The sequence below is a fragment of the Dama dama genome, chromosome 20 (genome assembly GCF_033118175.1).
Source record: "Dama dama isolate Ldn47 chromosome 20, ASM3311817v1, whole genome shotgun sequence".
NCBI classification, from domain to species: domain Eukaryota; kingdom Metazoa; phylum Chordata; class Mammalia; order Artiodactyla; family Cervidae; genus Dama; species Dama dama.
Genome location: NC_083700.1, coordinates 81,305,432 through 81,319,758, shown reverse-complemented (window position 1 = coordinate 81,319,758; position 14,327 = coordinate 81,305,432). Strand labels below are relative to the sequence as shown.

Genomic DNA, 14,327 nt, shown 5'->3' with positions numbered 1-14,327 from the left:
TGGTGGATTCTTTACCAGCTGAGCCACAGGGGAAGCCCCTTATAGTTTATAAAGTTAATGTAGTTATTGTAGAAAAAATGGAGATAATTTTCAGGAAAGGAACTAAAAGCACACACAAACACACCTACCATTGAAAGTAACCACTAATAACATTATGGTATCTTGCCTATCATTGAGTATTCTTTAAAAGAAAAATCTGTGTATTTTCCCATGATGAATTCACCTTTTAGAACCTTGTGATTCTTAGTGGCTCAGCATTCAGTAGACCTTGTAATTGCATTTGTATTTAAGAGCATTTAATAATTATCCTTTAACTAAACAACCAAGCAGTCTATCTCTGCTTTGTTAAACTTTAACAAAAATACATTAGGTTGGGGAAACTAAAGTGGGTTTAATTTGTTTACTCAAGATTTTGCTCACCTTGGTAGTAGAATAAACTTTTTGAGAAACAGGTCTATTCCACCTTAATTTTTGAGATCCCTTGACCATTGCTGTTTGCCATACCCACCCCTCCCCGCCCCCACCCCATTCAGATGCTTTTGAGTAGATTTGGATGCCTTTTTAAAAAGCATTCATTCTAGGTTCTGGTGCTAATGGAGAGAGAAAAATGAAAAAGACCTGCTTAGTTTTTGTGTTTGCACAACTGTGTAGCCTGCAGAGTTTGCAGACAGCGGATTAAGTCGACCTACCATATAACTCTTGACAGGTCACTTGACTCTGCCCCTGTTTTCCCATTTGTAAATAATCTACCTCACTGAGTTTGGGGAGGTTGAAATGAAATCATGTTCAAGAATGTGTCTTGTAAACCGTAAGGCATTCTTCTCCTGCTTTTTGCTCTTCCACTGAGATGTTGAATTCTGATAGAATGAAGGAGTTTGTTGTTTTTATTGGGAGAAACCACTACAATATTGTAAAGTAATTAGCCTCCAACAAATAAAAATAAATGGAAAAAAAAATAAAGTTATTTAGAAGCACTAAAAAAAAAAAAGAACTCTAGTTTTAAAGTGGTCTCATTCTGATCTGCTCTGCTCAATGCTTTGGTCACTCCCAACCCTTTGCGACCCAATGGGCTGAATGAAGCCTGCTAGGCTCCTCTGTCCATGGAATTTTCCTGGCAAGAATGCTGCAATGGGTTGCCATTCTTTCCTCCGGGGGATCTTCCCAACCCAGGGATCGAACCCGCGTCTCCCGCATTGCAGGTGAATTCTTTACTGCTGAGCCACGAGGGATGCTCCCTCATTCTGACAGTTACTTTGATAAAAGGTGTCGAGGCTGTATTAGCTGATAAAAGTCTTTGCTAAAAACACTATACAAAAAAAAAAACAAAACACTATACAGAGATCTTTCTGAAAAAGCCTAGGTTAAAACTGCACTGACAGCATGGTTAGCCACTTGCTTTTGTGACTAAGCACTTGAAATAGGGCTAGTTGGGGTTGAAATATATAAATAGACTGTAAGTATAAATAGACATCAAATTTTGAAGACAGTGTAAAAACCTAAATACCTTAGTTTTAATATTATTTACATATTGAAATGATAATTTATATATATTAGGATAATTACGATAACCTGGAGAAGGAAATGGCAACCCACTCCAGTATTCTTGCCTGGGAAATCCCATGGACAGAGGAGCCTGCCAGGCTGCAGTCCATGAAGTTGCAGAGTCAGACATGACTTAGCAACTGAATGACAACGACAATTAAATATATTATTTAAATTACTTTTACTTGTTTCTTTTTGCTTTACATGTGGCTACTAGAAAAATTTTAAATTACATCTGTGGCTTACACTATATTTCTATTGAATAGCAGTGGGTTAGGATTCAATATATGTTTATCCTTAAGAGGGTTTGGTTTACTGAAGCCCTTACATTTTGATTTATAAATTGATTTTTTTTTTTAAACTCCCAAATTTAGGCATCCCCACTCCTACCTCCCTTGTATTCATTGCATTGGTGAAATTTTTTGTTTAGTTTTTTGAGAAGCAACTACTACTGACTACAGAAGAAAAATCGCAGCTAAAACAATTACTTGTTTTTTTGAAGCCCCCAAATAGCTTAGATAATTTTGATTGAAAAGAGATGTTAATGATAATAATAGTGTGTGCGCCATTGTTTCAGTCGTGTCTGACTCTTTGCAAACCTTTGGACTGTAGCCTGCCAGGCTCCTCTGTCCATGAGACTCTAGGCAAGAATACTGTAGTGGGTTGTCATGCCCTCCTCCAGGGCATCTTCCCGACCCAGGAAGATACCTGGCTGTCTCCTGTATTGCAGGTGAATTCTTTACTGCTGAGTCACCAGGTAGCTACTGTTTATTGAATGTCCACTGCATTCAGGCTGCTTTATAATCTCTTATTTAGTCCATCCAACTATAGATATGTAATACTTTTATTAATTACTTTATTAATAAGGAAGCTAAAACATAGGAAAATTTTAGCAATTGGCCACAAGAACACAGAGCTGGTTCCAGGAATGGAACCCAGGTCTCTATGATTTCAAAGCTTGTAAACTATAGATTCTCCTGTATTTTGAGAATTGATTATTGGATCACCTGGAAAAAAGCTGATTATCAAAAAAGATATTTAGTTCTAATCCCTTGTTTGTGTTAGTGACCAGTAGGGAATGCTCAACAGGAGATTAGGTGAATGAATCATGAATTCCTACTAATCACGTAGTTACAGTGAATGGAAAGGAGCTTGTATATCATCATGACTAAATCTTAAAAATGTAAAATTGAGATAAAGTTGAAGGATAAACATGTAGTATAATTGCCATTTTTATAGTTTAAAACCCTGCCACCCAGTAATATTGTAAACAAAGGTAGTTTGTGTTTTAAGAATTTCAGATTTGAATTGTTTCTATATTGACTGCATGCATTTGTGAAGCTGCCTTGTGGTTAAATGAAGTTAGTAAAATCTGTGTGAAATGAGCATTCTCTAATATTGATCTTACTCTTAAAACAACAAGCCAAACCAGTGTTGCCCTTTGCTTTGATGCTGTGCACACGTCTGGTTAGCAGATAGCTTTGAGGCCCAGGTCTGCAGCATTTCAGGGACAGACAGACCTGTTTTCATTTAACGTTAGCCCTTAATTGACAGGCATGATGTTGATAACAGGGCCTGGGTAAGGCTTCTGCAATGGGAAAGGCAGTCCCTCACCGTATTATTTTCTGGAACTTGAAATGAAGCTCCAGGAGGGAGTGTGGTAGGAGAGGAAGATGAAGTAAGTAGATGTTGATGGTCAAGTTTACAAACGTTCTTTCCCTCCCTATTGAAAATGTGAAATCTCTGACTCTCATTTTTGAAGTAGCTAGTTGCTGAAAAAGCCTTCAGCAGTTGACCTTCCCTCCCCACAAAGTGGCAGTTGCAGTCTTCCTGTCATTACCCTTTCAGAGTGCTTTCCCCTTAGTTTTTGAAATTGCAAGATCTTTTCTGCGTTTACAAAAAGATGATACATCGTTAAGATAAATGAGACATTATACAGAATGATCCTGCAGTGTACATAGTAGGCACCCAAAAACTAGTTACTTGATTTAATGACAGATGAGATGGATTTTGGGAAAAGGTCAAGAGAAGGATGAACGTTAGTGTGAAAGGTGTCTAAAGCAAGTGCTTAGTCACTCAGTCATGTCCTACTCTTTTCAACCCCATAGACTGTAGCCTGCCCGGGTCCTCTGGACATGGGGATTCTCCAGGCAAGAATACTGGAGTGGGTTGCCATGCCCTCCTCCAGGAGATCTTCCCAATCGAGGGTTTGAACCCAGGTCTCCCACGTTGCAGGTGGATACCATCTGAGCCAGCAGGGAATAGTTTGGCCTATTTCACAATTTGTTCGGATTGTTTTGAGTATCACAAGCACCCCAAATGTGGCATGACTCTATTTCTGGGAGAGGTTAAGGGCATATAGTCTGCAATGTGGGAAGAGCTGAACAGAATATTTGAGGTGGAAACTAACCATTAATGAGGAGTGTGAATGCCCGGTTCTTTCAGAGAGTGAGTGACTGGCTACACATCAGAGATCTGTAAGTGAAAATTGCTCAGTTTATTATTATTTTTTTTTGCTGACCATTGGAAAAAAACTGCCACCAACAGGAAAAAAGGAGCATGTCATAAAACAGTTTAACTTTGTTTATACACAATGGACAGGTTATAGGCAGAAACTGATATGCTTTGGTTAACTATGAATTGTTTAGTGAGAAAAGTTAGTATGTATCTAATTGAATTATTCTGATAAAATGACTTAGTTTTCAGTTCTGAGTTTAACATGGAATTTTTCAGCTTCGACTTCAGCATGTCCTAAATGTCCAACATTAAGTGGACTTAAACATTGCCTGTGGCTTAGGCACATGGCCCTGAAATATCAGGATCATTTTAGAATTTATATACATCTGTTTCCAAAATTCCAGGAGTATGGTGTTTTGATGGCAGCCAAGAATACAGTGTTTTGTTTTTTTTTTTTAACATCTAAGGGGTTTAGAAAAGGCTTTGCTGTTTGATAGGGATGCAGGCTAGGAGACCTGCCTTGACTCTACACTAGGATGACAGCAGGTGTGTTTATCTGTAGTTTGAGTGAAGAGCCATTGTTACTCCTTGGCAAGGAGAGTTTGTTTTCTATTTAATCAGTACCTCATAAACACTGAGCTTTGAAGACATGGCCATGGCAACTAGATACAACTTGAGCTTTGCTCTGCTAAGGAAGCAGTAGAAATTTAAAGTTGCTCATGTATTCCAATTTTTGAATAACCTCTGAAATCATGACTTCATCTGTAGTTAATAGCATTTAGATTGTTCAGAGTCCCCAGTTTCCTTGAGCTCTGGGGAACTGCCATTGAAGAGTTACATGCAGTCTAACTGTGATCTGCCCGATTCCACCTGCAGTAACAGGCTGACTACCTGTGCTTCCCTTATACAGGATGCCAGTGATCTTTTCTTTCAGTTTTCTAAGATAAAAATATAAGATGTCTTGTTAAACCAAATTTTCAAGACATAAGATATCTTGCTCAATTTAAGAAAGAAACATAGATGTCTTAGGGAGTTATAGTCTTGTGTGCTACTGGGAATCTGCAGAGTATGTTTCTCAGGGTCCTTAATTGGCCTACATTCTTGAACTAAGGCAGTTAATAAATCTTTTCAGTAAGTTTCCTCCACCTAGAAATTTAAATCAAATTAAATTTCTAACTCTGCAGCAGTTTTTCTCAAATATTGCATTAATTGGTAATGGCTAAGGGCATGGGTATTTTTTAAAAGCCACAATATTATAATAATTTCCTTCAGTCAAATCCCACAGTGAACCAGACATGAAAAATTCATGGCACACACTCTCTTGATCAATGATGGAGTGGAAGCTGGTAAGCATAATAGACTACTGGTTCTCTGGGGCCTGTGCAGCTCTGAGGACAGCAGCACGCCGTGGCATTTTAATGCCTGGCCTCTGACCCATTGTAGGTAGCCTGTCTACCACAAGGTAGACGCAGCTTTACCATGTCTAAACAAGCTTGAAATTCCTTGCTGTAAGCCCTGTCAGTTTCTATGCCCGGCCAAAGAGGTCAAAATTCTTTGGCCAGAGATTTCCTATGACCATAGAATGAATGAAACATGGGTTCCATCCATGCTACTTCCTGGTCAGTCAGTTATACAGTTATTGCATTTCTTCCTTCTGACCTCATATACTCTGAAAGCCCTAGTGCCCTTCCCTAGATACTACTTAACATCATGAAGTTGTGGTAATTATCCAGGTGTGTTCTGTGGACATAGTTTAGCTTTTCATAAATATGAGTCGTAGGATTGGATGGCTAACCAGGTTCTAACCTGAATCCTTACTGAAAGATATTGACCACCATGGTTTTAAAAATGTGCAGGAAGATCTTTTGAGAGAGTAAGAAAAGGACAATAAAATTTTGCTTTTTATTATTTTTTCCTTACTCTCATAATGCTTCTATTTTATGTATATTTTAAAACACATATAACATGTAAACATAGTAATATATATTTATAATGATGGTAAGGGGAGTGGTCAACGTATTTTTAACTGATGGGAATGTGTGTTTCAAAAAGTTTGAAGACCACTAATCTATCTTGTTACCAGAATTACCTTTTTAAATAGAAATCTAGACTCAATATTTCCCTACTTAAAAGCCTTTGATTGCTTCCTGCTGCTCACAGGATAAAGAGTAGTCTACTTAGCATTATTTACAAGGACCCTCTCAAAATAGTCTGTCTGAACCAGTGCTTTTCAAACTCAGTGATGAAAGATTAGGGTTCCCCTCTCCTAGTCTTTCAAGGACTGACATTTTTATGAAATTATTAGAAAAATGAATTGTTAGAAAAAGGAAATTATGAAAATAAACACAATGTAAGTTGTGTTTATTATTACTAAATTTAATAGACCTACATGACTGCTACATTCCATGGTTTCTAAATGCTTAAGTACCAGTTTTGGTGCTTATCTCTGTGGGTGAAGCATCAATCCACAGTCTACATGTGTAGTAACACTGGTCTGAATTACTTTTTTGCCCTTTCTGCTGCCTTTAGAGACCTTAGTTCATTCAGAGCTAGTTACTAGTCTCACTGAGAGTCATGCACTTTTATACCTGTATGTGGTAATTCTCTGATTGTGGTCTCTAGACTAGCCGCACTAGGATTACAGGGGAACTTTGTTAGATATGCAGATTCTTAGGACTTGGCTTAGATGTACAGGATCAGAAACACTAGGAGTGGGTCCTACAATTTGTGTTTTAGCAATCCCTCAGGGTGATCCTGAGGCTCACTAAATTTTAAGAAGTCCTTAACTCAGGGCACCCTATATGTCATTCAAACTGGAACCCTCTGAGAGTGAAATGGATTGCTATTAATAAAGATGCTGAGTAATCTGAGACTACTTTAGGCAAATGAGGACAAATGGTCACTCTGCTTTTATACTCCATTCTTTTTCTGAGAGAGGTCTCTCGTGTGTTCTCATTCCAACATTCCCAAACTTCCATGGGCAGGGCAGTCACTCTCCTTTTATGATTTCTCTGAGCACATGGTCCAGTTCAGTTCAGTCGCTCAGTCATGTCTGACTCTTTGCAACCCTGTGGACTGCAGCACCCCAGGCTTCCCTGTCCATCACCAACTCCCGGAGCCCACTCAAACTCATGGCCATCGCATCGGTGATGCTATCTGCCATCCAACCATCTTACCCTCTGTTGTCCGCTTCTCCTCCCACCTTCAATCTTTCCCAGCAACAGGGTCTTTTCCAGTGACTCAGTTCTTTGCATCAGGTGACCAAAGTATTGGAGTTTTCAGCTTCAGCATCAATCCTTCCAATGAATATTCAGGACTGATTTCCTTTAGGATTGACTGCTTGGATCTCCTTGCAGTCCAAGGGACTTCTCCAACACCACAGTTTCAAAGCATCAATTCCTCTGCGCTCAGCTTTCTTTATAGTCCAACTCTCACATCCATACATGACTACTGGAAAAACCATAGCTTTGACTAGATGGACCTTTGTTGGTAAAGTAATGTCTCTGCTTTTTAATATGCTGTCTAGGTTTGTCATAGCTTTTCTTCCAAGGAGCAAGTGTCTTTTAACTTCATGGCTGCGGTCACCATCTACAGGAATTTTGGAACCCCCAAAAATTGTCTCTCACTGTTTCCATTATTTCCCCATCTATTTTGCATATGGTACACTCCCTTGCTATTGTATGTATATGCCTTACAATATAATCATCCTATTGTGTTGTCATTTTCTTGCTATGTATCTATCTTGATCTCTCATTAGGCCATCTTAGCCATTTTGTCCCTTTTACTTTTCAAGTTATAAACATAATACATGCTTTTTAATAATAAAATTATAATATATAATATATATTTAATTTAATATATATATATATATAATATAAATATAATATAAAATATAATAATAAAAAAAAACAGCCCTAGTATTTATAAAGTACAGGTCTAATTTTTTATCTCCCCTTCCTCACTTGTTCCCTTAAGTAATCATTATTATTATATTGACTATCTTTCTAAATCTAGAAAATGAGACATACACCAATATATATTATTTTCTTAAAAAGGGGGAAAATAGTTCATATATCCTGAAACTTATTGTTGTCCTTATTCAATGTGTCTGTTAGATAATGGGGCTTCCAGGTGATGTAGTGGTAGAGAATCTGCCTGCCAATGCAGGAGGTGTAAGCTTCGATTCCCTAAGTCGGGAAGATCCCCTGGAGTAGGAAGTAGCAACCTATTCCAGTATCCTTGGCTGGAAAATTCTGTGGCCAGAGGAGCCTGGCGAGCTACATACGGCTCATGGGGCTGCAGAGTCAGACACGACTGAGTGACTGAATACACATGCATGGATTAGCTGGTGTTCCTGTGTTAACAAAAAGGGTTGAATTGCCCTCCTGTAAATGAGAGCGCTTACCCAGCACCAAACCTTAATCGTGATTCCGAGGTTACAGGCAAGAAAGAGGAACACAGGAACTAGGCACAGAATTCCTTTCTGGAGGAGCCCCCAGCCAGTAGATACAGCTTCCAAAGAATGTCACTGTTTCATACTAGGACATATTATCAGCATGCTTAAAATACCTCCTTAAACATAGACTGATGTTAAGTTACTCATAAATATATTTCTAACAGACTTTTACTGTGATTTTTAACAGACTTTTACTGATATTTTTAATGTGTTGAGTAAAATTCAACCTAGGAACACATTATTTTTTGTTTGGTTTGGGGTTACCAGACCAGTTGTGAACAACATACACAGAAGCATTTTCTTAAAGGAATCCTCTTCGGTTTGGGGAACCCCAAGATTTATACTTCATTAATTCCCCAAATAGAAAATGTCTTTGTGATTACCTCCCATCTTCCAGCCAGCTATGCTCTATAAATCCATATGTTCTCAGATTATTTATAATAGCAATTAAGACAGATCAGGTATTTCCTGACATTTTAAAATGAGAGACTGTGTTATCTATTAAAACCTTTTAGCTTGTTTGCACAGAGGAGGCCTGGCATCAATCTGGGAATCCCTCAATGAAGGATTGAGCCACAGGCTTGCTGATAACCATTACCCACTCATTCCTGTTTCAATACATTTCAACCATATTCATTATTTTAATGACTGATTTTGATAGATTAATTTTTCCAGGAGTTTTATTGTTAAAAGCAATGCAGCAAATGTGCTTGTACATCATCTGTGTGCTTTTTTGCCTCTCCTTTCTTTAGGAGAGACACTGAGAAGTTAATATTCTGGGTAGAAGAGAGTATGAATTTAATATATTGATAGATATTGCTCAGTTGCTCTCCTAGAAGATTGTGCAGATTTATTTTCCCACCTGTTTTTCTATGACATCTGGGGTACAAGCTATTATTAGAAAATGCCAATCTAATATAAAAAGTAGCACTTCATAGTGTTAGCTTGCTTTCTTTGATTTAGAGAGGTTGATGTGCAGTATTGATGGCCACAAAGCTGCTCTTGTCCACTCTTGGACTAAGTTCTGCTACAGAAAAGGACAGTGCCATTGTGACTACCCTTCCATTATTCACATTTACCTGTCAGCGGGTAGTTTTAAGGGCTGCATAGTTGAGATGCTGAGCACATCACAAGTTTTTCTGTGATGCTCTATTCACATGGAATCCAGTGAATATTTGAATGGAATATAGGAACCTTTTATCAATGCCAAAAGCATCTCTTACTGGTTTTTAATATGCTTTCTTGCTTAATGACCTTGAGTTAGAAGATAAAGATTGCGTTCAGAAGTGTATTCAGAGATGATGTAAGAACAGTGTGACTGTGTCATGCTCATATTTCTTAGATGGTTCATTTACAACAGTGTACCCCTGTGAAAGTGATACACTTTCATAATGTATGTGATGTGAAAGTGATCACTGTGGTTTGTTTTGTTTTTTTTTGTTTAAGTGACCACTGTGAAAGTGCCGTTTTCAACAGAGAAAAGGGTTTGCCAAAATCTTGAGGGTTTTTTTTTTTTTTTGGCTGTGCAGAATCTTTGTTGTTGTGCGGGCTTTTCTTGAGTTGCGGCGAGAGGGGATTACTCCAGTTGCGGCGGGAGAACTTCTCATTGTCATGGTTTCTCTGGTTGCGGAGCCCTGACTCCGCGCAGACTTCAGTGGCTGCTGCCTGTGGGCTCAGTAGTTACACAGCTCCCGGGCTCCAGAACACAGGCTTGGTAGTTGCGGTTCATGGGCTCAGGCACTCCAGGGCGCGTGGGATCCTCCTGGCCCAGGGATTGAGTCTGTGTCTCTGCATCGGGAGGTGGACTCTCTACCTTGAGTCACCAGGGAAGTCCTAACTTTTTGAGTTTTGATTACATTTTAGGCTAGTTTGAGCAGATCATTGGAATTAAAGAAACATTATCCATGGACAATGCCAGATTGGGTGATTATCATTTGATGACTAGTTTGGATTTTTTTCCCCTAATCTCTCTAATATCTTCTTTATCCGTTATTTGGATGTTCTTTTCCAGCCTAGGATCTCTCTCTCTCTCTTTTTTTTTTAATTAACTTTCTTTAAGTATAACTTACATACAATAAAATATAACAAAAATATGTAGGTCAATGAATTGTAATAAATGTACACATAGGTTTAAGTGATACTCCTTTCAAAACATAGGACATAGGGAAAAAAAAAAAGAACATTTCCATCACCCCAAAAAAGCTCCCTCAGATATTTTCCTAGTCAACTCCTTTCCACTGTGCCCAGGCAATCATATCCTTTTTGGTCTGTTTCTTTTTCCTCAACACTTTTAGAGAGTCATCTTTGTTGTGTGTATCAGTAATGTTTTCCCTTTTTATTTCTGGATATTCTATTTTGTTTACATATCTTAATTGATTTATCTTTTAATCTGTTATTAGACATTTGGGTTTTTCTGATTTGGGGCTTTTATAAATAAAAATGCTATGTTGCTGTTTTTTGGCCACATCCTACAACTTGTGGGATCTTAGTTTCCTGACCAGGGATTGAACGCTGGCCCTTGGCAGTGAAAACACTGAATCCTAACCACTGGACCACCAGGGAATTCCCTGAACATTTTTGCATAAGTCTTTTGTGGGCATATATTTTCACTTTTTTTTTTTTTTAACGTGGCTTCCCACACAAGTTTATTTCTTAAATTTGTAGTGAAATGTTTGTTTTCTGGCCCCTCCTCAAGTGGGTGAGCATTTCTTTTCTTTTTTTTTTTTTTTTTATTAGTTGGAGGCTAATTACTTCACATATATTTTCACTTTTGAGTGAGTGTTTAGAAGTGGAAATGTACTGGGTCATATAGTAAGTATAGTTTTAACTTCCAAAAAACTGTCAAACAGTTATTCAAAGTGTTTGTGCCATTTTACGTTCCTACTAACAATGTGTCAGAGTCCAGTTACTTCACATTTTTGTCACCACTTACAATGATCTGTTTGCTTTCTAGTTTTAGCCATTTTAGTGGCTGTGTATGGCTTTTAATTTGAATTTCTTGAATGAAATCTTTTGATGGAGAATGTTCTTGAGGTTTTCTTTGACTTTGCTATAGGACTGTAGAATTGTATACACTAGTTGAAAATAATTTTTCTGTTGTATTTACAATTTTTTCTTTAGGTTTCTTTAAAAGTGATTGAAGACAGTAATTCAAAATGCCTGAAAATCCTGCTACAGGTAAACTAGATGTTTACTTCTTTCACTAAGTTAATTATTCAAAAATGGAATGTAAGATGGGATTTAACTTGTACTCATTATCCTTCTTAAAAAAGATAAACTGCAGGTCCTGCAAGTTCTTGATCGCTTGAAAATGAAATTGCAGGAGAAGGGTGACACTTCGCAGAATGAAAAGCTCTGTCTGTTTTATGAGACACTAAAGAGCCCCCTTTTCAACCAGATACTGACACTTCAACAGTCCATCAAGCAACTGAAGGGGCAAGTAAGTTACCCATCATGATTTTACCTGTTGCTATTATTCAAACCAACAAAGAAAGATGGAAGGAGACAGATACAAACAGTCTGCTCTGAATTCCGCAGAGAGACTGTATTGGGACTTGTGTGCAGGTAGCATTGGCATAGATAGTTTAAAAATGTTGATAATAAGTTTTGTGTTTGGCTTTGGAGTCTGGTTTTTATACTTATTTATGTAAAGTTCAGATGCTTTGAAAATTCTCAACATTTTCTTCAGAATTACAGGACACATAGCCCCTCTGCTTGGAGTGATGTCAATTAAGAGTTTTTACCTACTTTCCTAGTTGTTCTATTTTGGGGTCAGGGATTGCAAATTGATTTTAAATCATCTGTTCTAGAAGCTGAGCTTGAATAGTAGCTATCTTATAGATTAAATATGGGCAGAATTTTAAATGTAGTTGAAGATAATATAGCAGAGTTGTTATGTGAAAATTAACAAAATTTGGGGAAAAAAATGCTTTTTGCTGATAAACCAAAATGCCTATCCATAAATATTTAGCAAGTGATTTTTCTATAACTAACTAAGGATTAAATTCTGCACATATGTCTTTCTGTGAATTACTTTCCCTAGATCAAAATTTATACCAGAATTTTAGCACTTCCCATATTGAAGCTTCTATATTCTCTGATAATGGAATGAGTATATCACAGCAGTGAGTGCTATTGGTGGCAATAGAAATTGGGAAAGATCACTACAAAACTATCACTCATACTGGACTAAAATTGGACTTAAGCAACTGCTCCATCATAATAACAATCTTTTATGTTTATTTAGTGTGCAGTTATTATGTAAATAATCATATTTTATTCATTCAGCTATAAAATCCATGTGATTTCCTATCTGTGTTTTCATAGAGTTTTTATGGGTGTTGATTTTTTTCTGTGAGTCTTATGACATTTGTTCTTGATATTTCCTTTGTTCCATTGTGTTGGTACTTGTATCAGCCAGTGATATTTTTAAATCAGTCAATTAATTAATTTGGTCACACCATGAGGCATGACAGATTTTTGTTCCCTGACCAGGGATTGAACCCATGCTCCCTATATTGGGAGTGCAGTCTTAATCTTAACCACTGGACCAACAGGGAAGTCCCTTAGCCAATGATATTTTAAAAATTAACCTCTATTTTTCTTTTTCCTTAATTACTGAATCCCCCCACCTTTTTTTTTTTTTCCCAATTAGTGTTTAAGTGGCTCTGCAATACACGTGCTACTAATGGGCAGGTTATTTAATCCCCGTGTGGTTCAGCTTCCATGTTCACAAAATGAAATAAGAGTATCTCTAGGGCTATTGTAAAGATGAAGTGATATACTGTATAAGAGTTTTGGTATAGTACTTTACTTATAGCAAGCACTTAATAAATGCTGAGTTATCTTTGAATATACTACCTGCATCTTTTGTGTTTCCCCACATGGAAATGTATGAAAGTGAAAGTTAGTTGCACAGTTGCCTCCAACTCTTTGCGATCCCATGGACTGTAGCCTGCCCTGCTCCTCTGTCCATGGAATTCTCCAGGCAAGAGTACAGGAGTGGGTTGCCATTTCCTTCTCCAGGGGATCTTCCTGACCCAGGGATCAAACCCGGGTCTCCTACATTGCAGGCAGATTCCTTACCAACTGAGCCACTGAAATGTATAGATCAATGGAGAAGGGCTCAGGGTCTTACATGCATGTTTATGTGACTGGACATGTCTGTGTATGTAAAGTGTAATGAGCTATATTACACGCTATGTTAACCTAGATAACAGTAGAAGGCAGGAAATGAGAACAAGTTAAACATTTTGTATAATACTAAATAAAACATTTATAGCCTTATAAACACAGATTCATGTATCTGTATCTTATTTCTTTCACATGTATATATTTAGCATGCCATTATACATGTGAGAGATAAAATATAATATTTAATAAATAGAAATACTTCTTATCTGTAGGTTTCTGTTGATAATTCTCTCTTTTTTTCTCCAACAGCTCAGCCATATACCCTCAGATTGTTCAGCCAACTTTGATTTTTCTAGGAAAGGGTTATTGGTGTTCACGGATGGTGCCATTACTAATGGGAATGCCCACAGGTCCTCTAATAACTTGACTGTATCTGGGTTATTTTCTTGGACTCCAAAGTCAGGAAATGAAGATTTTAACTCAGTCGTACAACAGATGGCCCAGGTAAAGTTATGTCTTGTCAGGGGTCTATTTAACTTTATTTCTCTTGTTGGAGGTTAAAAAAGAAACATACACTCACACTTTTTGCCTCTAAAATGTGTTACTCTGTGTTTTGTTTGCTTGTGTTTTTATATTGTTAGGAGGAGTTGATACTATTTTCTAATCTATGAGTTGGAAATTTGTTTAAAATTACATGAGGAAAATATCCATGTGCATGGTGAGGATAGTTTTTAAGACA

General features: G+C 37.5%; 1 protein-coding gene across 5 annotated transcripts in view; it reads left to right on the top strand.

The window, feature by feature from the left end:
• The window catches only part of PATJ (PATJ crumbs cell polarity complex component), a 365,401-nt gene that overhangs the window by 1,662 nt on the left and 349,412 nt on the right, over window positions 1-14,327 (top strand). For all 5 annotated transcript variants that reach the window (XM_061121728.1, XM_061121726.1, XM_061121727.1 and 2 more), the window contains exons 2-4: window positions 11,576-11,632; window positions 11,728-11,894; window positions 13,898-14,092. In XM_061121728.1, coding sequence (XP_060977711.1) covers window positions 11,611-11,632; window positions 11,728-11,894; window positions 13,898-14,092 — 384 coding nt within the window. In that variant the 5' untranslated portion in view covers window positions 11,576-11,610. The remainder of the gene's footprint in view (window positions 1-11,575; window positions 11,633-11,727; window positions 11,895-13,897; window positions 14,093-14,327) is intronic.